At 42.6% G+C, this 27,083-nt stretch overlaps 1 protein-coding gene across 1 annotated transcript in view; it reads right to left on the bottom strand.

Moving 5' to 3' along the window:
- Map3k3 (mitogen-activated protein kinase kinase kinase 3) overlaps window positions 1-27,083 on the bottom strand; it is a 100,055-nt gene that overhangs the window by 38,496 nt on the left and 34,476 nt on the right. The window contains exons 3-6 of the mRNA XM_004655081.2: window positions 26,555-26,595; window positions 19,197-19,296; window positions 15,889-16,002; window positions 4,958-5,078 (exon numbers count right to left, since the gene is read on the bottom strand). Of these exons, the coding sequence (XP_004655138.1) occupies window positions 4,958-5,078; window positions 15,889-16,002; window positions 19,197-19,296; window positions 26,555-26,595 (376 nt within the window). The remainder of the gene's footprint in view (window positions 1-4,957; window positions 5,079-15,888; window positions 16,003-19,196; window positions 19,297-26,554; window positions 26,596-27,083) is intronic.

The following is a 27,083-nucleotide window of genomic DNA, read 5'->3' as shown; positions in this document are numbered from 1 at the left end:
TTTTTTTTTTTGGTTTTTCGAGGTAGGGTCTCACTCTAGCCCAGGCTGTCCTGGGATTCACTATGGAGTCTCAGGGTGGCCTCGAACTCATGGCAATCTTCCTACCTCTGCCTCCCAAGTGCTGGGATTAAAGGCATGCGCCACCACGCCAAGCTTTTCCTCAACATTTTTAGCCAAAGAAATAAGCATGGTGGTGCACACCTTTAATCCTAGCACTCAGAAGGTTGAGGTAAGAGGATCACTTTGAGTTAGAGGCTAGCCTGAGATACATAGTGAATTTCAGGTCAACCTGGGATAGTGCAAGACCCTACCTTGAAAAAAAAATATATATGGGTACTATAGATCTATATATCTATCCATCCATCTATCTTGTTGGGTGGAGAGACGGTTTAGCAGTTAAGGCACTTGCCTACAAAGCCAAAAAAGAACCCAGGTTCGATTCCCCAGTACCCACACAAAGCCAGATGCACAAGGTGGTGCATGCATCTAGAATTAAATTTGCCTATTCTGGTGTGCCCATTCTCTATCTGCCTTTCTCATCTCTTCTCTCTCTCTCTAGGAAAAAAAAAGCACAATATTGGAGACAGGCTTTTCAATTTTGCTTATTTTGCACAAGCTGGCTTCAAATACAATTCTTCTGTCTCAGCCTTGTGAGTAGCTGACACATGCTTACATGTGGAAGTGTAATCACTTGTAAGACCACCAGGGAAACAGTCTTAGGGACAGAAGGTGTTTGAGCACCATTTTGGGTTCCTGACAACATGCTTGAATCTTCAGAGATACCTTTTCTCTTGTATAGATATGGAATGTTAGTTTATTAAGAATTTATTCTACTACAATATTAAATTTATCAAAGCATTTGTTACTGCTTTATATTTATCTATAAATACCTATGATCTTTATAATTATTTCCCACTTTTCATTTTCTCTCTCTCTCTTTTTTTTGGGACGGAGGGATTTTTGAAGTAGGATCTCCCAGGCTGGCCTCAAACTCATGGTGATCCTCCTACCTCATGCTAAGTTTATAAGCATGTGCCACCACACCTGACTCCTTCAATAATTTGATTTTTTTAAATTTTTATTAACATTTTCCATGATTATAAAATATATCCCATGGTAATTCCCTCCCCTTCCCCACTTTCCCATTTGAAATTCCATTCTCCATCATATTACCTCCCCATTACAATCATTGTAATTACATATATACTATTGCTTTTATTTTATTGATAAAATGTCTTTATTTATTTAAAGCTGTATATTCTATTCAAAGTTTTCTACATAAAGGTCTGGGGAGATCGCTCAAGTAGTTAAGGCACTTCCCTGCAAAGTCTAATGACTCAGGCTTGATTTCCCCAGTACCCATGTAAAGCCAGATGCATAAAGTGGTGTATGTGACTGGAGTTTGTTTGCTGTGGCTAGAGGTACTGGAGTGCCCATTCACACTCTGTCTCTTTCTCTCTCCCCCTCTCAAATAAATAAATATTTGAGAAAAGATTAAAAAGTGATCATTTAAAACAAGTTTCCTAAGAACAGTGACATTTGACACTCAAGAATCATTTAAATACACTTCATTTAAAAATTTTTATTTAAGCCGGGCGTGGTGGCGCACGCCTTTAATCCCAGCACTAGGGAGGCAGAGGGGAGGATTGTGAGTTCGAGGCCACCCTGAGACTCCATAGTGAATTCCAGGTCAGCCTGGGCTACAGTGAGACCCTACCTCGAAAAACCAAAAAAAATTTTTTTTTTTATTTCAGCTGGGTGCGGTGGCATACACTTTTAATCCTAGCACTCTGGAGGCAGAGACAGGAGGATCACCATGAGTTTGAGGCCACTCTGAGACTACATAGTGAATTCCAAGTCAGCCTGGGCCACAATGAGACCCTACCTTGAAGAAAACATTTTTTAAAATTTATTTTCAAGCAGACAGAGACAAGAGACAGCCCCTAAATCAACACACTTCTCAATTAATTTCATAATGTACTATTTAAAAAATTACTTAATAACATATCTTGTGGCTGGTGCTGTGGTAGAGCATTTGCTTAGCACAAAAAGCCCTGGTTCTATATCCAGTAGTGGCCCCCCCCCCAAAAAAAAATCTTTTTGGCAGTAGGGTCTCACTCTAGCCTAGGCTGACCTGGAATTTACTCTATATTCCCAGGCTGGCCTCAAACTCACAGTGATCCTATCTCTGCCTTCTGAGAGCTGGGATTAAACATGTGTACCACCATTCTGGGCTTGATTTACCTATGTCTATTTCACTGAAATTATTTATTGGTATTCCTGGGAAATATTGTTGTATACATTTATGGTTTTATGCTGGTTGCTACAATGCCCTTCTAAATGATGGTAGGGAGGGAGAAAGACAAAGACTCTCTGACTGACTTAAGAAGAGGACAAGCTGGCAATTTCCCAGGCTCTGAGGCAACCAGATTCCAAGGATATTCTGAACAGAGTCTCTGGTGGGATGCTGGCTTTCTCTTACCTGGCTTATAAAAACCTATCCACCAATTATCTTCTACATACAAGCCATTCAGACATTTAGATTCAGACTCCCAGTGCTTGAGTTCCAGAAATTACTCAGTAAGGCAAAATCAGTGCCTCAGAAATCTACTTTTTCCTGCCACTACTTCAATAGGTATATCACTCACAGATATGTTCAACAGCAGGAACAAGCCTTATACTTCCCCAAACTCAGCTCAGGATCTCACAGAACAGCTCAGTTTGATACAATTCTGTTTATAGGGAAAGGGAAAAGTTGGCTTCTGGCAGCAAGATTTCAGACACAGGGCAGTATGCACATGCATGTTTAAGGTCAGATCTCCGGGCTGGAGAGATGGCTTAGCGGTTAAGTGCTTGCCTATGAAGCCTAAGGACCCCGGTTCGAGGCTCGGTTCCCCAGGTCCCACGTTAGCCAGATGCACAAGGGGGCGCATGCATCTGGAGTTCGTTTGCAGAGGCTGGAAGCCCTGGCGCGCCCATCCTCTCTCTCTCCCTCTATCTGTCTTTCTCTCTGTGTCTGTTGCTCTCAAATAAATAAATAAATAAATAAATAAATAAATAAATAAATAAATGGTCAGATCTCCCACTTGATAAAAATTCCATAATTCAAGAAATGAGCTTTTCTCCTCAGACTCTGAAAAGGAGGACCCAGAATAATTTTGTATTATCTGGTGCATAATGCACAGGCCTGATTATACTCCTTCCCAGGGGAGGTTGTCCCAACTGTGTGTACTATGTCAACATCCTGCTTTCCTAAACAACAGTTTCACTGGCCACCATCTTCCTCAAAGCACAAGGCCTTCTTGGGAATCATAAGCAAGCAATCTAAGGTTAAAACTCATAAACTAGGCAGGCGGGAGGTGCATGCCTTTAATCCCAGCACTCGGGAGGCAGAGGTAGGAGAATTGCATGAGTTCAAGGCCACCCTGAGACTACATAGTGAATTCCAGGTCAGCCTGGTCTAGATTAAGACCCTACCTCGGGGGGGGGGGGGGGAACAAACAGGGGCTGGAGAGATAAACAGGGGCTGGAAAGAGAGTTTAGCGGTTAAGGCATTTGCCTGTAAAGCCAAAGGATCCCTGTTTGATTCTCCAGGACCCACGTAAGCCAGATGCACAAGAGGCCGCATGTATCTGGAGTTTGTTTGCAGTGGCTGGAGGCCTTGGTGTGCCCATTCTCTCTCTCTCTCCTACCCTCTCTCAAATAATAAATAAACAAATAATATATATTTTAAGAAAACCTCATAAACTGAAAAGCAGGGCGTGGTGGCGCATGCCTTTAAGCCCAGCACTCGGGAGGCAGAGGTAGGAGGATTGCCGTGAGTTCAAGGCCACCCTGAGACTACATAGTGAGTTCCAAGTCAGCCTAGGCTAGAGTGAAACCCTACCTTGAAAAAACAATTTAAAAAGTCGAGTGTGGTGGCACACGCCATTAATCCCAGCACTCGGGAGGCAAGGTAGGAGGATTGCTGTGAGTTCAAGGACACCCTGAGATGACATAGTGAATTCCAGGTCATCCTGAGCTAGAGTGAGACCCTACCTTGAGAAACACCCCCCCAAAAAAAAAAACCCTCATAAACTGGGCTGGAGATAGCTCAGCGGTTAAAGCGCTTGCCTGCAAAGCCCAACGACCTGAGTTTGATTCCCTAGTACCCATGTAAAGCCAGATGCACAGTGACACATGCATCTGGAGTTTGTTTGCAGCAGCTGCAGGCCCTGGCATGCCCATTCTTTTTCTTTCTTTCTTGTATCTCTCTCTGCTTGCAAATATATATATTTTGTTTTTTTGAGGAAGGGTGTCTAGCCCAGGCTGACCTGGAATTCACTATGTAGTCTCAGGATGGCCTCGAATGCACTGTCATCTTCCTACCTCTGCCTCCTGAGTGCTGGGATTAAAGGGGTGCACTACCATTCCTAATAAAAATATTTTTCTTAAAATCTCATCAATTTACATACCTGACTTCTAACCTGACAGACATCTCTTGAGCTTTGAAAAAAAAAATGAGCATGAAATCCACTGGATATCTTTAAACATGTCAGAGCAGATTAGTTTCTCAGGAACATTTAAAAAGAAATTTAATTTTGCAGCTATATCATTACATTGCAGATCCTTGAATGTCACAATACTATCCAATCTCACTTCATTCCCCCACCTCCCAAAATAAAGGCATAAAGTACTGCTCTGCACAATAGTAGTCAATAAATATTTTTTTCAAATTTTTATTAACAACTTCCATGATTATAAAAAATATCCCATGGTAATACCCTCCCTCCCGCCACTTTCCCCTTTGAAACTCCATCACATCCCCTCCCCATCTCAGTCAGTCTATACTTTCAGGGATCATTTCTATAGTTCGTCAATACATATTTAATGATGGCTTAATAAATTCTTGTTGAATTTTTAAAAGTGAGCAGATAAAACAGATGGGGTAGGGAAAGAAAAGGGGTAGAATACTCACTGACAGAGAGGTGCCTGCTTCTGGGCTCAGGGGGTTGGTAGAGTGTATTTACATCCCCCGCAGACTGGGAAGCTTTGATCCACACCTGTCTGGACACCCCAGAGTGAGGAGAGGAACTGGTCTGTAAGAAAAGAGGAATAAAGGCTGAGCTCTCTCTTTCATTGGGATGCTTCTAACGGCTCCTTGGCCTTTCCCTAGGGCTCCTCACATTCTCAGGCACCGTCATACTTTAAGTAATGGGCTACCAAGCCCCAAATATCAATCCTCCATCTAGGTTGGTGATTCACTATTTGCTTGATGTAACTTTACAGTTTCAGTGATATGTAAGTACTAAACCCTTTTGCCTCAACTTAATGGGAAATGACCCAGATACAGGAGTAACAGGCATTCCTGTAATAATCTTCCAGGCAAAAGACAGAGCAGTAAATACTCTCCCATAAAAGTCTCCAGAGAGCTTAGAAAGAATAGCAGGAAATTATTTCAGCAGCAAGATCACCTGCTATGAGAGGGGCTGAATAGAGAACGATGGCAATTTCCCTGCCCTACAACTTTCTGGCTGCTAAATATGTATTTTAACTTTTTTTTTTTTTTTTTTTTTTTTTTTTTTGGTTTTTCAAGGTGGGGTTTCACTCTAGCCCAGGCTGACCTAGAGTTCATTATGTAGTCTCAGGGTGGCCTCAAACTCATGGTGATCCTTCTACCTCTGCCTCCCTACCGCTGGGATTAAAGGCATTCACCACCAAATATGGCTTCCCTTTTTAACTTATTTATTTATTTTTATTTTTTTGCAAGGAGAGAGAGAGAAGAGAAGAGAAGAGAAGAGAAGAGAAGAGAAGAGAAGAGAAGAGAAGACAAGACAAGACAAGACAAGACAAGACAAGACAGGACAAGACAGGACAGGACAGAATGGGCACACTAGGCCCTCTAGCCACTGCATGTGAACTTCAGATGCATGTGCCCCTTGCGGAGTCAAACCTGGGTACTTTGGCTTTGCAGGGAAATGCCTTAACTGCTAAGCCATCTCTTCAGTCCTCCTTTCAACTTTTTTAAGAGGGCAGGAAAAAAAAAAATAAGTGGGTAGGACCTTAGATAGTCCAGGTTGGTCTTGAACTTGATATCCTCCTGCCTCAAATGTCTGAAGATTATAAAGATGTACCACCATGCCCAGTTAAATATGCATTTATGTATTTACCTGGTTAATTAATGAATTTTTTTGGTGTTTTTTTTTTTTCCTAGGTAGGGTTCCCACTCTAGCCCAAGGCTGACCTTGAATTCACAGCAATCCTCCTACCTCTGCCTCCTGAGTGTTGGAATTAAAAGTATGCACCACCATGCCTAGCTTAAGTTTACTGATTGTTTAAAAAATTTTATTTATTTTGTAAGAGTAAGTGAGTGAGTATAGGCATGTCAGGGGTTCTAGCCACTGCAAATGAACACCAGACACATTTGCCACTTTGTGCATCTGGTTTAAGTGTGTACTAGAGAATCAACTCAGCCTAGCAGGCTTTGCAAGCACCTTTACTGATGTGCCATACCCCCAGTCCAGTAAGTACTTTAAAAAGTATTTTAATATGCTGCTTCCTTAATCAAAATTATTCCTAGATATTACAGCAAGATTTTACCAGCTTAAACATAACATGGTATACATGTAAACCATCTCAGAGTCATGTCCACTGGGAAGTCGTAAAGCACCATTTTGCTGCACCTCACATCCCAACACTTGAGAGTCACCGGGAGGAGGACTGTTCTGAGCTTGAGGCCAGCGTTGGCTAGAGTAAGCCTCTACCTCTGCTGGAGGTCAAGGACGTCAGAACAGGGCTAATAGCTTTGCTGCGCTCACTATTACTCTGCACTAGCCCAGTCAAGCTACCAGGTAAAAAATCAAGGAAGCAAAAGGTAGACTGGTGGGATTTACACTGATCTAGCTTAAAACTAAAAACTGTGGCTGGGGAGACGGCTCAGGGGTTAAAGGCTCTTGCATGCAAAGACTGACGGTTCAGGTTTGATTCCTCAGTACCCATATAAGGCCAGATAAACAGAATGGCGCTTGAGTATGGAGTTCGTTTGCAGCAGCAAGAGGACCTGTTATGCCCATTCTCCCCCCCCCCCACACAAATAAACCGAATGTTTAAAGAATCTGAACACTGGAGGTGCCAGGATGTGATTACAAGTAAGTAGAACACTAGTGAAAGTACAAATAGTTTAGAATTTATCAACAATATGAGTCAAAGTTTCTACTTACTTCTCCAAATCTCTTTTACCTCCTTTTGTTTGTTGTTGTTGTTTTTGTTTTTGTTTTCCGAGATAGGGTTTCACTCCAGCTCAGGCTGACCTGGAATTCACTATGTACATCTCAAATGGCCTCACACTCTTGGTGATCCTACTTAAGTTTCCCAAGTGCTGGGATTAAAGGCATGCACCACCATGCCCAGCCTCCCATAGTATTTTTTAAGTCCCATTTAAACAATCTGTATATTCTGTCCTCCAGGAAGAAGGCTTCCTGCTCCCAGGGGCAAAATCAGCTGCCAAGCAGTCTTCTCTAGCCTCCCATGCCAGACTTTATCACATGTAGAGTGTCTTCACAAACTATGTTGCTCTAACAGGAAGTCAGACCAAGGGGAAGTAAATGTTCTTGCTAAAGCTGCCAGCGTGTAATAGCTCTCTGCTAAGAATCAGAAAGGAAGAAAAACAGCCAAAGCCACATACCAGGGAAGCAAGCTTGCATAGGCTAGAGAAAGGCCCTCACTCTGCAGTGAGGGAAAGAAAGAGCAGCATGGCATGGGACAAGAGTGCCATGTGGATGAAGGCCTTCCGCGTTGTGGGAATTCACGGATTCTTGGGAGTATGAATTTTTTTTAAATTTTTATTAACATTTTCCATGATTATAAAATATATCCCATGGTAATTCCCTCCCTCCCTACCCCCACACATTTGAAATTCGGGAGTATGAATTTTAAATGACCAAAGAATATAGACTTTAGCTTAAAAATCTGAAATCTGGGTATGGTGGTGCCTATAACCCCAGCACTTAGCAAGTGAAGGTAGGAGGATCCAAAATTCAAGATCATCCTCAGCTACTTAGCAAATTTGAGGTCAGACTGAGCTAGACACCATGTCTCAAGAAAATAAAACTCCAAAAGCTAAGACAGAAAAGTAAGTTCAAGCCACACTCAAGGGCTGGGGAGATGGCTTAGCGCTTAAGCGCTTGCCTGTGAAGCCTAAGGACCCCAGTTCAAGGCTCGATTCCCCAGGACCCACGTCAGCTGGATGCACAAGGGGGAGCACGCATCTGGAGTTCATTTGCAGTGGCTGGAGGCCCTGGTGTGCCCATTCTCTCTCTCTCTTTCTCTGCCTCTTTCTCTCTGTGTTGCTCTAAAATAAATAAAAAACAAACAAAAATTATTAAAAAAAAAAAAAGCCAAACTCAAGCTCAAGCTCTCTGCTTTCTCCCAGCTGACCAGGCAAGAGGTGATGCCCAACTATTTGTTCCTCCCTGGTACCATGAAGTGTCCCCTCAAAATAAGAAGTAAAAAATAAACCTTTCCTTTTACACACACACACACACACACACACACACACACACACACGCACAAAACCTCCCCCCCCACCACACACACAGCCAAACTACACAGGTTGGAAAGCTGATGAGAGGAATGAGTAAAAGTTTTGATGTAGATACATATGAATCCCTTGGAATCTTGTTAAAAAAGACTGATTCTGTAAGGCCTGGGTAGGACTCAAGTCTGCATTAAAAAAAAATTTTTTTTATTCATTTTTATTTATTTATTTGAGAGTGACAGAGAGAGAGAAAAAAGAGGAAGAGAGAGAGAGAGAGAGAAAGAGAGAGAGAGAGAGCGCGCGCGCGCGCGCGCACCAGGGCCTCCAGCCACTGCAGACGAACTCCAGATGCGTGCGACCCCTTGTGCATCTGGCTAACCTGGTTTCTGGGGAATTGAGCCTTGAACCGGGGTCCTTAGGCTTCACAAGCAAGTGCTTAACTGCTAAGCCATCTCTCTAGCCCATCAAGTCTGCATTTTTTAAAAAAATAATTTTATTTGGGACAGAAAGAAAGAGATTATTGGCAGGCCAGGGTCCTCTGCCACTGTAAATTCCAGATGCATGTGCTACTTTGTGCATCTGGCTTTACATTGGTACTGGAGAATCAAACTGGGGCCATCAGGCTTTACAAACAAATGCCTTTAACTGTTGAGCCATCTCTCAAGCCCCGAGTCTGCTTTTTTTTTTTTTTTTTTTTCCGAGGTAGGGTCTCACTCTAGCCCAGGCTGACCTGGAATTCACTATGGAGTCTCAGGGTGGCCTCGAACTCACGGCGATCCGCCTACCTCTGCCTCCCGAGTGCTGGGATTAAAAGGCGTGCGCCGCCACACCCAGCTTTTGTTTTTGTTTTTCAAGATAGAGTTTCACACTAGCTCAGACTGACTTGGAATTCACTAGGGAGTCTCGGGGTGGCCTTGAACTCACAGTGACACTCCTACCTCTGACTCCCCAGTGCTGGGATTAAATGCGTGTGCCACCATGCCCGACTTACATTTCTAATAGGCTCCCAGGTTATACTGATGCTGCTGGCCCACAATCCACAATGTAAGTAGTGAGGTCTTTGGAGATGAAGTATACTTCAGTTTCAAGTCATGGTTCTCAAAACCTAGCTTCATATCAGAACTGCCTATGGAGTTTTTGATGTCTCAGCCAAGAGGATCTCTCGGCATGAAGCCCAAATGATAATCATTTTTAAAAATCTCCTCAAGTGAGTAAAACTCAGCCAAATTTTGGAAGCTTTGTTTTTTTAAAGTTTATAAAGTTTACTGGATTGAGAAAGAAAGAAGAAAGTATATGAAGAGCTCCCATCCATGAGAAGGCAGTAGGGAGTAAAGCCCACCTAGAGACCCAAATTGGATCATTTATAAGTTTTTGTAGGGTCTCACTCTAGCCAGGCTGACCTGGAATTTACTATGTATTCTCAGGGTGGCCTCGAACTCAAGGTGATCATCCTACCTCTGCCTACTGAGTGCTGGGATTAAAGGCATGCGCCACCACACCAGGCTCATTTTTTAAATTCTGAATGGGGGCTGAGCTAATCAGCTCTGACACCAAGTTTTTTGTTTTGTTTTGTTTTGTTTTAATGGAAGGAAAGGGTTTATTTTGGCTTATAGTTTCAAGGACAAGTTTCATCACACAGAGGAGGCATGACACAGCTGGCAACAGCGTCGCATCTGGTCACAGCAGCAGAAGGAAGTAGTCTGAATGAGCTAGCTCTCAGCACCTGGTAGGGCTGGACTAATAAACCTCAAGGCCCGGCCCCCAGTGACACACCTCCTCTAACAAGGCTCCTACAAGCTGATTTGCAGGCTGCTTAGCTGATAGGAGTCTCCTTTCCCCATCTACTCTCTTTTCCAAAAAGTATTTGATTTTTTTTTAAAATTTTTATTTATTTATTTGAGAGCGACAGACACAGAGAGAAAGACAGATAGAGGGAGAGAGAGAATGTGCGCGCCAGGGCTTCCAGCCTCTGCAAACGAACTCCAGACGCGTGCGCCCCCTTGTGCATCTGGCTAACGTGGGACCTGGGGAACCGAGCCTCGAACTGGGGTCCTTAGGCTTCACAGGCAAGCGCTTAACCGCTAAGCCATCTCTCCAGCCCAAGTATTTGATTTTTGTTATGTACAAGAGAGAGAAAGAGAGGGTGTAGAATGGGTATGCCAAGGCCTCTAGCCACTGCAGACACACTCTAGACCACACACTACCTTGTGCATCTAGCTTGCATGGGTTCTGAAAAATTAAACCTGGGTCCTTAGACTTCATAGGAAAGTGCCTTAACCAGCCTATCCCCATTGGTTGTTACTGCTTATATAACCTGACACCAAGTTTTAAGAGCAAAGCTAACCATCCACAAAGCCAGGATCAAGGTTAATTTTTCCAGGTTTTAATTCCAGGAAAGGGGAACTCCTTCCTAGGGAGGGTCTTTCCTTTTTTTCCCTTAGTCTCATGTAGCTCAGGCTGGCCTTGAATTCCTTGATTCTACTGATCTACCTACCTCTCTCCCCCTTTTTTTGATAGGGTCCATGTAGCCCAGGCTGGCCTTGAATTCCTTGATTCTACTGATCTACCTACCTCCAAAGTATTGAGATTACAGGGGTATACTATCATATCCCACAGCTGAAAATTTTGATTTATGGAGACAAAGGAGAATGACATGGTAAGCAAAATTGATGTTGATCTAAGGGTTCAGGAAACTCTTACACAAGACTCAAAAATAGGAACAATAAAAGAAAGAGATAGGACTATACCCCAAAACAAGAATATTGGTGAAACACAGTAGCACACACCTGTAATCCAGGTATTTAGAAGGTGGAGGCAGGATGATTACAAATTCGAGGCCAGTTTGAAGTACATAGTGAATTTGAGGAAAGATGAACTATATACAGCATGTCCATATCCTCCCAATCAAAAAATACCAACATGCTGTTGTACACAGTATGAGAAGCTCACCCATGTGGTGTATGCAGCTAACTGAATACTCTAAACACAGCATCCAGTAGTGGGTATGTGACCATATGCATGAGAATGTTACTGAAGGACTCTGTAGATAGTAGTGTGCTCTGGTTGACACAAACAATATGAAATGTTACCAGAAAACTTCATGCATAAAGACTGCAATGAGGGCTGGAGAGATGGCTTAGCGGTTAAGCGCTTGCCTGTGAAGCCTAAGGACCCCGGTTCGAGGCTCGGTTCCCCAGGTCCCACGTTAGCCAGATGCACAAGGGGGCGCACGCGTCTGGAGTTCGTTTGCAGAGGCTGGAAGCCCTGGCGCGCCCAATCTCTCTCTCTCCCTCTATCTGTCTTTCTCTCTGTGTCTGTCACTCTCAGATAAATAAATAAATATTTAAAAAAAAAAAAAGACTGCAATGACTGGGGCTGGAGACATGGCTCAGCAGTTAAGGTGCTTGCCTGCAAAGCCTAAGAACCTGGGTTCAATTCCCAGTACCCACATGTGGTGGAGCCAGGTGTCCCCTATGGTGTCCTGGAGGTTAGGATCCCCAGCTGATGGCAATTGGAAATTAAAGCCTCCTGAAGGCAGTGTATTGTTGGGGCAGGCTTATGGGTGTTATAGCCACTTTTCCCATGCTTCTGTTTGGCACACTCTCCTGTTACTGTTGTCCACTTATGTGGGCCAGGGGGTGATGTCCACCCTCTGCTCATGTCATCGTTTTCCCCTGCCATCGTGGAGCTTCCCCCTCAAGCCTATAAGCCAAAGTAAACCTCTTTTTTCCCACAAGCTGCTGTTGGTTGGGTGATTTCTACCAGCAGTGCGAACTTGATTGCAACACCATGTAAGGCCAGATGCACACGGTGGCACATACATCTGGAGTTCCTTTGCAGTGGCTAGAGGCCTTGGTGCTCTCTCATTCTCTTTTTCTCTCTAATATAAACATATAAATTAAATATTTAAAAAAATTCATTTTTATTTATTTGAGAGCGACAGAGAGAAAGAGGCAGATAGAGAGAATGGGCACGCCAGGGCCTCCAGCCACTGCAAACAAACTCCAGATGCATGCGCCCCCTTGTGCATCTGGCTAACATGGGTCCTGGGAAATAGAGCCTCGAACCAGGGTCCTTAGGCTTCACAGGCAAGCGCTTAACCGCTAAGCCATCTCTCCAGCCCCCAATAAAATATTTTTTAAAGACTTGCAATGACTGGAAAGTAAGGGATCAACAGAAAAATAATTTACAAAAGTTGTCCCACAAATTATCTCAATAAAAGCTATGGTAATAAAACACAAAAGGGATAAGTAAATTCAACTCTGCATGGGGAAAAGAGAAATTGCTTTTGCTTGGTACATGGGTCTGTGAAGTAAGACTGACACATATTTCACAATGGGGTACATGCATCTGGAGTTTGTTTACAGTGGTTGAAAGGTCCTGGTGCACCCATTCTCTCTCTCTCTCTGCCTCTCTCAAAACTAAAATTAAGAAACTACAGGTTCTTAGAAAGAGAAACATTGATGTAGCATTTTCACTATGCAAGACCCAGTGTTAGCTCAGATGGTCATCTTTCACATAATTCTGTGTTGCAGCAGTTATTTTCAACCATGTGCACTTCCCATGATGGGAACGCTGATGTCCTCAAACTCACAGCGATCCTCCTACCTCTGCCTCCCACGTGCTGGGATTAAAGGCGTGCGCCACCATGCCTGGATCAGAGGTAGTATTTCTCAATCAATAATTCAACCAAATTGTCAACTCTAGCTTATTCTATAAGGAAGGGGTTGCTAAAAATGATCAACTCTTGCTAATAATGTACAAAGCACTCATTTGGTTTTGTTTAGTGAATGGTTGGGAAAAGAGTTTCAAAATAATTATATAGCTCCTATTCTTAGAGAGTTTATAATTTTTTGTGGTACAACTTATACAAGTAGAAGTAGAAAAAAACTCTGTAGAAAATCTCACCAGTAGGATGGATGAGGGAGAGGACAGAATATCTAAGCTAGAAGACCAGGTGGCAGACCTAATGCAGTCCAACAAAGAGAAAGACAAACTTATAGAAAAGTATGAGTGGGAATTTCAAGATATTTGGGACACTATGAAAAGATCCAATATAAGAATTCAGGGCATAGTAGAAGGAGAAGAACTCCACTCCAGAGGCATAGTAGGCATCTTCAACAAAATCATAGAGGAAAACAAGTAGAAGTAGAAACAACATAAAAACTAGTGTACAAACTATATCTAATGAGTGAAGGAATAAAAATTAATAAAAATTGGGGGCTGGAGAGATGGCTTAGCAGTTAAGGCATTTGCCTGCAAAGCCAAAGGATCCAGGTTGGATTCTCCAGGACTCACATAAGCCAAATGCACAAGGGGGCACATGCATCTGGAGTTTGTTTGCAGTGGCTGGAGGACCTGGCATGCCCATTCTCTCCTTTCTCTCAAATAAATAAATATATATATACATACACACACTAAAAACTGTGTTAGTCAAAAATGTTGATCAAGAGGCTAGAGAGATAGCTTGGGGGTTAAGGCATTTGCCTGCAAAACCAAAAGGACCCAGGTTCAATTCCCTCGCACCCACGTAAAGCCAGATGCACAAGGTGGTGCATGCATCTAGTGTTTGGGTGTAGTGGCTAGAGGCTCTGGTCATGCCCATTCTCTATCTGCCTTCTCCCCACCTCGCTTGCATAAATAAATAAATATATTTTTTAAATGCTGATCAGGGCTGGAGTAATGGCTTATTAGTTAAGGTGTTTGCCTGCAAAGCCTAAGAACTTACATTAGAGTCTCCCGGTCCCACACAGCCAGATGCACAGTGATGCAAGCACGCAATATTGCACACGTGCACAGGGGGTACATGCATCTGGAGTTTATTCACAGCAGCCAAAAGCCCTAGTGTGACCATCCTCTCTGTCTCTCTCTCTCTGCCTCTTTCTCTTTCAAAATAAATCATGCTGATCAAATAAAAGTAGGAAAATCAAACTGCATCCTAAAAAATAGAAGAGAGATATAGACTGGCAAAGAAGAAGGAAGAATTATAGGGCTGTGAATTAGGGAGAATATGCTGAAGAATACAGAAAGGAAAGATTGGAGAGCTGATAACCAGCGTGGTGGTGCACTCCCTTTAGTCCCAGCACTTGGGAAGCAGTGGTAGGAGGATCACCGTGAATTCAAGGCCACCCTGAGACTACATAGTGAATTCCAGGTCAGCCTGAACTACAGTGAGACCCTATCTCAAAAAAACAAAAAAGACTGGGGAGCTGAAAGCAGGAACTGCTGGTGATGAACCCTAGATACAGATGGATGGAAGACAGATTGATTGACTTACTGACTGATTCACTCATTCATGTATGTGCTGGGGATCAAACCTGGGCCTCCACATGCTAGTCAAGTACTCTGCTATTGAGCTATATATCCCCTAGCCTGCCTTAGACTTCATTTAGATCATGTACAATAAGCTTGTAAGGAAGGATAAGAAGCAGGTGAGTAACTTGAACAGAAAAATAAGATATACATCTACTTCAGAATATTTTCTCAAACATCCGGAGAAAACATTTGGAACAAGGAGACCCCTCTTCATAGTATTATACTTCTGTAACATTAGGCTACATCTTTATTCTACAGTTTATAAACTAAGCTCTCTGTGCCTCCTCCTATCAATAGTTCATTATAGACCCTTCAGCTTCTTTGGAAACTAAATGGGCACAAGTACCAGCCCACCTTAACTCTATTCTGATAGGCTATGCCTATGGTTTTCATGTAGCCATGCCAGCTATCCACAGTTGGCTGTCTTCAAATGTAAGTAAAAGAGAGTGCCAAGAAACCTATAGGAACATTAATCTGAAAAAAACATAGGAATCAGTGATTAGAAGACAGATTAATACTGCAAGCATTTTTATGAAAAGTATGCCATTCAGAGGCCATTCAGTAGAAGAATTCCCCAAGAGTTTGCCAACCATTTGGTAAAGAGCAGTTAGTGTGTTTCAAGAAGCCCTCTAGCCCAAGGCCACTTTTTTCCAATAAATAGAAGAACAAGTGTGTTTCCTATAAGTGTCAAAAAAACAACAACAACAACAAAAAAAAAAAAACTACCTACCACATTGTAGGAATTGGAATCAGCATGATAGTCTCAAATCCTTGATAGACTTTGCTAATATACCTACATTAATCCAGTCTCTTTTGGAAGACTCAAAATCCAATGGAAAGAAAATAGAGGAAAAAACTCCCCCTTCCCACACTATTGGCCAAACTTTAGTTGCAACTGACTCAAATGCAAAACTGTCCACCAACAAGGAGCCTGGGATGAAATTATGCTCTCACTTGGCAGTGGCTGAGAAGAACAAAATTCTATCTACTAAGCAAGGCAAGATGGAAGGAATGCAATCGCTGTCTTCAGCTAATGGGGCAACACAGAGACTACTTACATGGTTTCTGTCCTGGGATAACAGCAATATCCTAAGGCTTTTCATGCTTGAGCTTCTATCCAAAATGTCAATTGCTTTATCAAGATCATCTTGGTTTTTCAACAGGATGGAGAGCTGTAACAACAGGACACAGACATAGGAAATTGTATAAAATCCAAATCTTTCTGGGTGTGGTGATGTATGCCTTTAATCCCAGAGCTCAGGAGGCAGAGGTAAAAGGATTGTCATGAGTCTGAGGCCATCCTGAGACTACACTGTGAATTCCAAGTGAGCCTGGGCTTGAGCAAAACCCTAACTCAGGGGGAAAAAAAAATCTATTGCAATGCTTCACTTTGCAAAATAGGCAAAATAAAATCTACAGTATGTTTGGAGAAAAACAATCTCATTGGATATTATGGGCTCTTAAAGAAGCTAGCTGAAATCATAAGAGGTTGTTTTCTCTAAGTATACAACAATTTTTCCAAAATATTTTTTTTTTTTTTTTGAGGTAGGAAACTCTAGTCCAGGCTGACCTAGAACTCACTCTATAATCCCAGGCTGGCCTCTCATGGATATACTCCTATCTCTGCCTCCTGCGTATTGGGCTTAAATGTGTGTGTCATCACACCTGACAGCAGCAATAATTTTTAAATAACTTTACAGAGTTGTGCACCTGTCACTACATTTCAATCCTTCTTTTTTTTTTCGAGGTAGGGTTTCACTCTAGCTCAGGCTGACCTGGAATTATGTAGTCTCTTGAACTCATGGTGATCCTCCTACCTCTGCCTCCCAAGTGCTGTGATTAAAGACCTATGCCACCCTGCCAGGCTACATTTCAATCTTAAAAGACACTCATCAAGGGGATGGAAAGATGGCTCAATGGGTAAGAGTACTTCCCACATAAGCATGAGGGCCTAAGGGGGCCTGAGTCCACCTAAGTTCAATTTTCCAGCAACACGAGTATGACCACACACATCTGTAACCCAAGCCATGTAGGGAGCAGAGACCAGAAAATATCTAAGGATTGTACAATCAGTGAGACTTTATCTCAAGGAAAACACACAATAAAGGGGGATACCCAACAATGGAGGTAGGGTCTCATTCTAGCCCAGGCTGACCTGAAACTCACTCTGTAGAGCTCCAGGCTAGCCTCAAACTCAGTGACCCTCCTATGTTTGCCTCCTGAGTGTTGGGCTTAAAGGCATTTGCCACCATGTTCTGCTGCATGTGCCAAGTTTTGATGTTCTCTTCTGAGTTATGTGTACATGCACAGGGTACACACATTGCACTGCACCACACATACAGACATGTAAAGAAAATTAAAGGGAACCAGGTGTGGTGGCGCATGCCTTAATCCCAGCACTCAGGAGGCAGAGGTAGGAGGATCGCCACAAGTTCGAGGCCACTCTGAGACTCTATAGTGAATTCCAGGTCAGCCTGAGCTAGAGTGAGACTCTACTTCGAAAAAAATAAAAAAATTAAAGGGGGCTGAAGAGATGGCTTAGCAGTTAAGGCACTTGCCTGCAAAGCCTAAGGACCCAAGTTCTATTCCCCAGTACCCACATAAGCCAGATGCACATGGTGGTGTATTAGTTTGAAGTTCATTTGCAGTTGCTAGAAGACATGGTTTGTCCATTCTCTCTCCTTCTCTCATTACTCTCTCTCTAACAAATAAACTACATTTTTAAAATTAAAGGTCTGGGAAGATGGCTCAGCAATTAAAAGCCCTTGCCTGCAAAGCCTTTTGGCCAAGGTTTGATTCCCCAGTACCCACATTAAGGCAGATGCAAAAAGTGGCACATGCAGCTGGGCTCGGTAAAATTCAAAGCAAGAATAAAAGAGGATCATTCCAGTAGGGTAAGGAATTAAAAAAAAAAAATCAATGAATTAGATGCTTTTTTCTCCTTATGTGTATGTGGCTTACACGTGTGTGTCCATGTTGCATCGCAAGCACTCGCCTGTGGTAACCAGAGCAGAATGTCAGATGTCCCACTCAAATGCTCTTGCTTCTGTTCTTTTTTTTTTTTTTTAATATTTTTTATTTTTATTTATTTATTTGACAGCGACAGTCAGAGAAAGAGGCAGATAGAGGGAATGGGTGTGCCAGGGCCTCCAACCTCTGCAAACAAACTCCAGATGCGTGCACCCCCTTGTGCATCTGGCTAACGTGGGTCCTGAGAATGGAGCCTCGAACTGGGGTCCTTAGGCTTCACAGGCAAGCGCTTAACCACTAAACCATCTCTCCAGCCCTTGCTTCTGTTCTTTCTTTTTTTTTTTTTTGGTTTTTTGAGGTAGGGTCTCACTCTGGTCCAGGCTGACCTGGAATTAACTCTGTAGTCTCAGGGTGGCCTCGAACTCATGGCGATCCTCCTACCTCTGCCTTCCCAGTGCTGGGATTAAAGACGTGCACCACCACGCCCGGCTTACTTCTGTTCTTATTTGAGCCTGTCTCTTACCGATCCTGGAGCCTGCTGAGTTTTTTTGTTTGTTTGTTTGTTTGTTTTGTAGATCCAGGGATTCTCTGATCTCTGCTTTCTGCACCCCTACCAGACTGGGGTTATAGATGTCCAAGACCATACTCAGCTATTTATGTGGGCCCTGAGAATCAAATTTGAATGGTCTCTTAAGCCCTCATGCTTTGCACAGGAAGTGCTTTAACCACGCAGCCTTCACTCTAGTCTTAGATATAAACTTTTGATACAATTAAGCTATAGCCCAAAGTTAATTTCTAAGAGAAGAATCTAGCCTTTATGACAGTATAAAGGATCTATCTACCCACCCAGTTTTCTGTACCTCCCCAGTCCCTGCTTCTTAAGGCTATGCTGCAAAGATATTCCTACAAAATATAAAAGAAACAAACAAAAAAACAAAAAGCAGTCAGGTGTAGTGGCACATGCCTTTAATCCCAGCATTCTGGAGACAGGAGGTAAGAGGATCACCATGAGTTCAAGGCCAGCCTGAGACTACATTGTGAATTCCAGGTCAGCCTGGGCTAGAGTGAGACCCTACCTTGAAAACCCAAAAAAATAATAAAAAAAGAAAGAAAAAGAAGCTCTAGAAAGTGGAAACCTGAAGATGATACTAAAGAAACCAAACTAAAAACATTCAATTAAGTAGAAATCTTGAGCCGGGCATGGTGGCGCACGCCTTTAATCCCAGCACTTGGGAGGCGGAGGTAGGAGGATCGCTGTGAGTTCAAGGCCACCCTGAGACTAATAGTGAATTCCAGGTCAGCCTGGGTAGAGTGAGACCCTACCTCAAAAAATCAAAAAAAAAAAAAAATTGTTTCAATTAAGTAGAAATCTTGCATACAGCTGTATCTTTCTCACCTCATTGTTGATGTAATGTAAATCAAGAGGTTGCCCAAACACTGTTGTCACTTTGTGCTCCACATCTTCGTATCTGACAGGCCGACTAAATGCTATAATTCTAAAAGAGAACAAGAAGTATGATTAACTGCAAATTTAAACTTTAGGGATTAGAAAGTGATGGGTTCAGTATACTTTCCCTTTCTTCTCAACATATGAATATCTTTTTATTTATTTATTTTTTGTTCATTTTTTATTTATTTATTTGAGAGCGACAGACATAGAGAGAAAGACAGATAGAGGGAGAGAGAGAGAATGGGCACGCCAGGGCCTCCAGCACTGCAAACAAACTCCAGACGCATGCTCCCCCTTGTGCATCTGGCTAACGTGGGACCTGGGGAACCGAGCCTTGAACCAGGGTCCTTAGGCTTCACAGGCAAGCGCTTAACCGCTAAGCCATCTCTCCAGCACGAATATCTTTTTAAAAATGACACTTGCTAGGCGTGGTCGTGCAGGCCTTTAATCCCAGCACTTGGGAGCAGAGGTAGGAGGATCACTGAGGGTTTAAGAACAGCCTGGGACTACAGAGAGAGTTCCAGGGCAGCCTGGGATAGAGTGAGACCCTACTTCAAAAAAATTTTTTTAATTACATTTTTTTTCTTCTCTTATCCACCTTTACCTTTTCAGCTTCATTTGAGAATCTCTCAGGTATGAATGACACCAGCTCTCAGAGCATTGTTTAATCCCAACCATTTGTTCTATCACTTTAGTTTAGACCTTCGGCCAATGACAGTAACACAGTGGTCAAATGGCCTTAAAAACTATGTTCTAAATACTTCTGTTAAATAAGCTAGAAAGCCTGAAGATCAAAGCAACTCCCAAACACAGTCTCAATTACTAAGTGATCTAACACTAAGTGCTAATAGGTTGTTTCCACTGTTCACTTGTAAGATGCTTCAGCAAGCTCAATACTGACTACTCTCAGGTTTAAGATTTATTACTATCACGTCATAGAAATTCTCCAAGTTGGTGATATGCCTGATCAGTTTTCTTAATCAGTGTCATATCTACATATGTAAGTAGTGTTGATATATTGAAGCTTTTCTGGAGAGTCATTACGTTAGTAGAACAGAAAGAATTTCTATATTAAGAACTTAAGTGCTGGGCATGGTGACAATGCCTTTCATCTCAGCACTTGGGAGGCAGAGGTAGGTAGGAGGATTGCCATGCATTGAAGACCAGCCTGGGACTACAGAGTGATGTCCAGGTCAGCCTGGGCTAGAGTGATACCCTACCTCTTAAAAAAATTAAAAAATAAAATAAGAAGTGAGAATAGTGCCAGGTAAACCTTGGCTAGAGTAAGACCCTACCTACGGGGAAAAAAAAGTGAGGATAGATTTTTTAAATGATTGGCAAAATGTTGAATCTGAGTGACAGGTTTATGGGGTTCACTGTAACATTATACTTATTTCCAAGTGTTTTTTATTTTTTTTTTTTTGTATGTGTGGTACATGTGCGTGTTGGGTCTAAGGTTGATGTCAGGTGTCTTCCTTTATCATTCTCCACCTTACTTTTTTTGACACAGGGTCTCTCACTGAGTCCAAAGCTCACCAATTTGGCTAGACAAGCTAACCAACTAGCTTAGGGGATTCTCCTGTCTCTGGCTATCCAATATTGAGATTACAGTGAGAACTTGCTCTATTGTCTTTTTGCTGTACTCATCTGCCCCCAGGTTGACATGGATTCTATTTGTCTTTTTTTTTTTTTTTTTTTTTTTTGAGGTAGGGTCTCACTCTAGTCCAGGCTAACCTGGAATTCACTATGTAGTCTCAGGATGGCCTCGAACTCATGGCGATCGATCTATCTCTGCCTCACAAGTGCTAGGATTAAAAGTATGCACCACTACACCCGGCAGGATTCTGTTTTTTAATGTGCGATCTGGGGAGTATCAAACTTGGGTACTTAGAGCCAAGTGGCAAGCACTTTACCCATTGAGTCATCTCCCCAGACCCCATAAAAAATTTTAATAGATCAAGCTGGATTATATGCTGATGGTCATTTTTGATGTGAAAAAGGAGTGATTTCATATAGATTAAATTTAATAAGCAGAGATTAATGGGAAAAAAAGAATACCAGAAACACACACATATACCACAAACATACAAACTGATGCAGAACTGATTGTGCTTAGGAGTCCAAGACTAGCCTGGACAACACAATGCGATCTTGTTTCAAGGAAAAAAAAGATTATTTTGAGAGGAAAATCTTTCTAATCATGACATTAAACACAGAAGATATGAAAGCAGATTTGGGGGGGGGGTAGGGCTAAGGACCAAATGCAGGGCCTTGTGAATACTAGGCAAGTGCTGTACAATTCAGCTTTATCCCCAGCCCAAGAAGACAAATTTTTGAGAACAAAATTTAAACTTCTGAGATGATGTAGATGGCTTAGTAGTTAAAGGTATTTGCCTACAATGTCTCCCAGCCTGTGCTCAATTCCCCAGTACCCATGAAAAGTCAGATGCACAAGGTGGTGCATGTGGCTAGAGTTTGTTTACAGCAGCAAGAAGCCCTGATATACCCATTCTCTCTCTTTTTTTCCTTGCAAATAAATAAATACAAACATTTTTTTAAAATTTAAACTTCTAGGGCCAGGCATGGTGGTGCACACCTTTAATCCCAGCATTCGGAAGGCAGAGGAAGGATTGCCATGAGTTCAAGGCCAGCCTGAGACTACATAGTGAATTCCAGACCAGCCTGGACTGGAGTACATCACTACCTTGAAAAAAAAGGGGGGGGGGAGCTGGAGAGATGGCTTAGCAGTTAAGGTGTTTGCCTACAAAGCCAAATGACCCAGGTTCAATTTCCCAGGACCCATGTAAGACAGATACACAAGGGGCATGTGTGTCTGGAGTTTCTTTGCAGTGGTTGGAGGCCCTGGTACAACCATTCTTTCTCTCTCTCTCACAAATAAATAAAATCTATTTAAAAAAAATTTAAAAGCCAGGTGTGGCAGCACACACCTTTAATCCTAGTCCTTGGGAGGCAGAGGCAGGAGGATCGCCATGAGTTCAAGGCCATCCTGAGGCTACATAGTGAATTCCAGGTCAGCCTGAGCTAGAGTTGAGACCCTACCTCAAAAACTAAAAAATAAAATAAAATAATTTTTTAAAAACCTTCTAGCCAGGCTCAGAGAACATGGCAGAAGAGGGGCCAAAAAGGTTGTAAAAGCCTCTCAGGAAGGGTGGAAATAGCCTAAGGCACCATATCTCCCCCACACCCTGCAAAAACTGACTGAGGCCTCTTGGACCCCACAATACCAATAACCCCACCAAAGTAGACATTTAGCAGAACTGGAATAGAGGTGAGGAGATCTAAGAGTACAACCTTTTTATTTAAAAAAAAAAAAATCAATACATAAAAATGCTGAGAGTGGTGGCCTATAATCCCAACACTGAGGAGGCTTAGGCAGAAAGGGTCCTGAGTACTAAAATGGCTTGGAATACACAGTAAGTTGAAAGGTCTGCTTCAGTTTTACTAACAGCCTATATCAATACCAACTCCCTTGCTAGTGGGATTTGTGGCTAATGGCTATTGTCTTCGACAACAAGATACAGAATATTTCTATTACAGCAAAAAGTTCTGTTGCATAACTTTGATAGATTACTGAAAACCATAATCTAGCCTTTGGAAATTATATGGCCAACTGTACTGTCTCCACTAGGAAACCTATACAAGCTATAGTAATCTTTGTAGTTTTTCTCTTAAACCAACTGTCCCAAGTAATAATGTCAGGGACATTATAGATGTTACACAGATAGGATGACCTGGGTAGAGGTACGACTTGAAGCCTCTGGAAAGAAAAGTTAATTCTCCATTAAATCCCCAATAATAAACCATTCTCCTCTCACCAAGGCCTCAGCAACAGTTCCAAAGGGGCCTGTCTATCTTGATAAAATACCAGAACTTCCTCAGGTTCTCCTGAACCTGGCCCAGCTATGAAACATTTAAGCCACTTAAAAAACTGCTTGAAAAGTTTGGTCGAGATAAAAAATCAGGACTTCCAGACTCAGTTAAGACCCAAGCTGCTGTCATTACATTAATTAAGACATTTTTAGGCCAGCGCTTCACAAAGAGCCAGGAAGGACCAGGTATGGTGACACATGCCTTTAATTTCAGCACTGGAAGAAGAGGTAGGAAGATAGCTGTGAGCTCAAGGCCACCTTGAGACAATATAGTAAAATCTAGGTCAGTCTGAGCTACAGTGAGATCCTACCTTGAAAAACAAAACAAAACAAAACAAAAAAAGGGTAAAGGTGCTTGCTTGCAAAGCCTGCTGGGCTAAGCTCAATTCCTAACACCCACACAAAGCCAGATGCAAAGTAGCATATGCATCTGTGATCACAACATGCCTACTACAATGGGGATAATGACAATGGGAAGTAGAGGCAGGAGAATCCAAAGTTTGCAAGGTAGCTGGTATGACATTCACTTACAGCAGCAAGAGACCTTGTCACAAAGGTGGACCACAATTCATGCCATGGGGCATGCATGCATCCATGCATACACACATAAATAGATTTTTAAAAAACATGATAATTAGCTGGGAGTGGTGGTGCATGCCTTTAATCCCAGCACTTGGAAGGCAGAGGTAGGAGGATCATGGTGAGTTTGAGTGAGACCCTACTTCAAACAAACAAAAAACAAGATAATTAAAGAAAAATCATCTTCAAAAGGGGGTAGGCAGGGAGACAGCTTTAAGTGGATAAAGGTGCTTCCTTGCAAAGCTTGCCGGTTCAATTCCCTAGCATTCACACAAAGCAGGATGCAAAGTGGCATATGCATCTGTGATATCAATGCACCTATGCTAATAGAAAGCAGAGCCAGGAAAATCCAGAGTTCACTGGCCAGCCAGTCTGACATTGGTTTGCAGTCTGGCAGTTCATTTGCAGTGCCAACAGAGTCTTTCAAAGAAGGTGGAGCACATACATTTCAAGAATGTCCTCTTGTGCTATGAGGCATGCGCACTAACGCATACACACACAAATAATAAAAAAAATTCTTTTTTGATTTTTCATTTGCCGTGGTGGCACATGCCTTTAATCCCAGCACTCGGGAGGCAGAGGTAGGAGGATGGCCATGAGTTCAAGGCCACCCTGAGACTACAAAGTGAATCCCAGGTCAGCCTGGGCAAGAGCGAGAGCCTACCTCAAAAAACAAAACAATATATTTTTAAAAAGGGATCTAGGGCTGGGAAGATGGTTCAGCAGTTAAAAGCACTTGCTTACAAAACCTTCCAGCCTAGGTTCAATTCCTCAGTGCCCAGGAAAAATCAGATGCACAAAGTGGCACAAGTGTCTGGAGTTCATTTGCAGTGATACTAAAGTTTTCAAAGGGAACCAGGTCTCCATCTCCAGTCCTCCTCTTAGATGCCTGAGAAACAGGATGGTTAAGACCCTGCCCTTCTAAAACACAGGAAAAATCTACCCACAAGAATGTCACTACTTTTATCACTTTTTCTAAAAATTCTAATTCTATAAGGACCTACATTTAGAAAGACATTACCCATATTCCATGTAAAAAGTAAAGAAATCCCCTAATGACATTCCCTACAGAATCTTTTTTTAAATTTTTTTGTTTATTTTTATTTATGTATTTGAAAGTGACACAGAAAAAGGCAGATAGAGAGAGAAAGAGAATGGGCGCGTCAGGGCCTCCAGCCACTGAAAACAAACTCCAGATGCGTGTGCCCCCTTGTGCATCTGGCTTACATGGGTCCTGGGGAGTCAAGCCTCGAACCAGGGTCCCTAGGCTTCACAGGTAAGTGCTTAACCGCTAAGCCATCTCTCCAGCCCCACTACAGAATCTTAAGGCATGAAAATTAGAGCTGTCTGAAGCACACCAGCTTGAACTTGACTTCTTGGTACTAACTTTCTCAAGTCCTCAATTGAAAAATGCCATGGCTTTTGAAAACAGCTCCATAAGACAAGAATGAGTTTTCAAAACTTGATGCCAGCCAGCATTCTGCTGCTCAAGGCTTCAGAAGGCCATTCCTACCTGACTACCTTAAATTTTTGTGGTTTCATTCTGGAAACTTCTCTGAAACCATACACATACACTTTCACAGTTTACGTTCACTCACTGTAACTGCATACCACTTTGGGAACAGGGAATTCAGGAGACCATAACTGCATAATTAAGCTACACATGACCAAGCATTTGAAAATATCTACATCTGAAAATTTTCTGCTGCTCCAGGTTTCAGCCATCCCTCCAAAACCCAATCAGGTCAGAAACTGAAAAAAAGTAGCCATGATGAAGTGGTAGCCTAACTTCCTTGCTTCTTTCGGGATGAGGAGCTGGGGACAGAGCTCCTTCCTCCAGGCTTCGAACAGACCTAGGACTCACATGGGAGCAGCAGGGCCTGCAAACCATAATTTCCACCTGGCTGACTTTTTCAATCTTGTGAATGGATTTTATTTATTTTTTTGAGGGGCAGAAAGAGGCAGAGAGAGAAAAATGGGAGCGCCAAGGCCTCCAGCCACTGCAAACGAACTCCAGACATGTGCGCCCCCTTGTGCATCTGGCTTACATGGGTCCTGGAGAATCAAACCAGGGTCCTTTGGCTTTGCAGGCAAACACCTTAACTGCTAAGCCATCTCTTCAGCCCGTGAATGGATCTTTTTCTGGGAGAACAGCAGCCGTGTATCTTCTCTGGAGCTAGCTTCAAAGTGAGCTGAAAGGCACCAGTTGCAGAGAACTCTCCAAACAAAGGTTTGTGGAGGTGCTGAGGCACTGTGGTGCGATTCTTTTTTATTGTTGTTATTGTTTTCGAGGTAGAGTATCACTCTGGCCCAGGCTGACTGAAACTCTGAATGGATCCAGACTGGCCTTGAACCCATAGCAATCCACCTACCCTCAAGCTCCCAAGCGCTGAGATCAAAGGTGTGTGCCACCATACCTGACCTATGGTGGGACTCTTTAAGTAGGAAGACCTTGTAGGCATGTTCTTTGCTTCTCCAAATGCACAAAGCAAAGGAAAAAAAGGGGGGGGGGGGAAGCATGGGAGAAAAAAACCAGAGTGGGAAACAAATGCTAAAAGGCCCTGACAAAACATGAAAGGCTCCAAAATATGCAGAGATTAGATGGAGTAGAGTCACATTTTTATCCACTGAAAATTTCTGCCTTGACTTTCACAGTAAAGATACTACTAAATAAACTGGGCATGGTGGCACATGCAAAACTGCCCAATTAGCCCCATTTCCCAGCCAGTAGCCCTACTCGGATCATGACAGGTAGTTTACTGAACTCAATGATTTCTGAAAACTTGAAAACTTCCAACATACACAAATTAAACTACTGATTAGAACACAACTTACCGCCTCTCCCCGTTGTGTTCAAACTTGATTCTGACGTCACTCTGCCAAAAGGAACAACAGAGAGATTAGAGAGTTCTCTAGCAAGTTACTCCAGCCATTCCCAGCAAGCTGTGGGTAGTTCTTCAGTGACATTAGGTTAACACCATCACTAGGCAAACACCTGATGACTCCTGGTTATTTCTTCACCCAGAAACATTACTTTCCAGTGATTATCTAATCTTAGAATTCCAATCTTAGAGGCAACAAAGGCTCTTGGGACAAGGTTCCTAGATGGCTGTCCTACCTTGGTTGCTAGAATGTAACAATTTTGTAACTTTATACACTATTTCTACAACTGATTCTAGAATTTAGAATTTCTCTATCCTATCACCTCCTGACCATGATATCTTTCCTTCTTCACAATGCAATTAAACAGAAAAAAACCTTGCTGTTCATCTTTTTAGGAATAGACTATACCCAAGTTACTTCCATCTAAAATATCATCTAGTAATAATTCAATAGTTTTTGCTTCTGTAGCTACTGGTGGTAC

This window comes from Jaculus jaculus, chromosome 9 (genome assembly GCF_020740685.1).
Source record: "Jaculus jaculus isolate mJacJac1 chromosome 9, mJacJac1.mat.Y.cur, whole genome shotgun sequence".
Lineage (NCBI taxonomy): Eukaryota > Metazoa > Chordata > Mammalia > Rodentia > Dipodidae > Jaculus > Jaculus jaculus.
The sequence above is the reverse complement of the archived record's forward strand: the minus strand, read 5'-3'. Positions and strand labels throughout refer to the sequence as shown.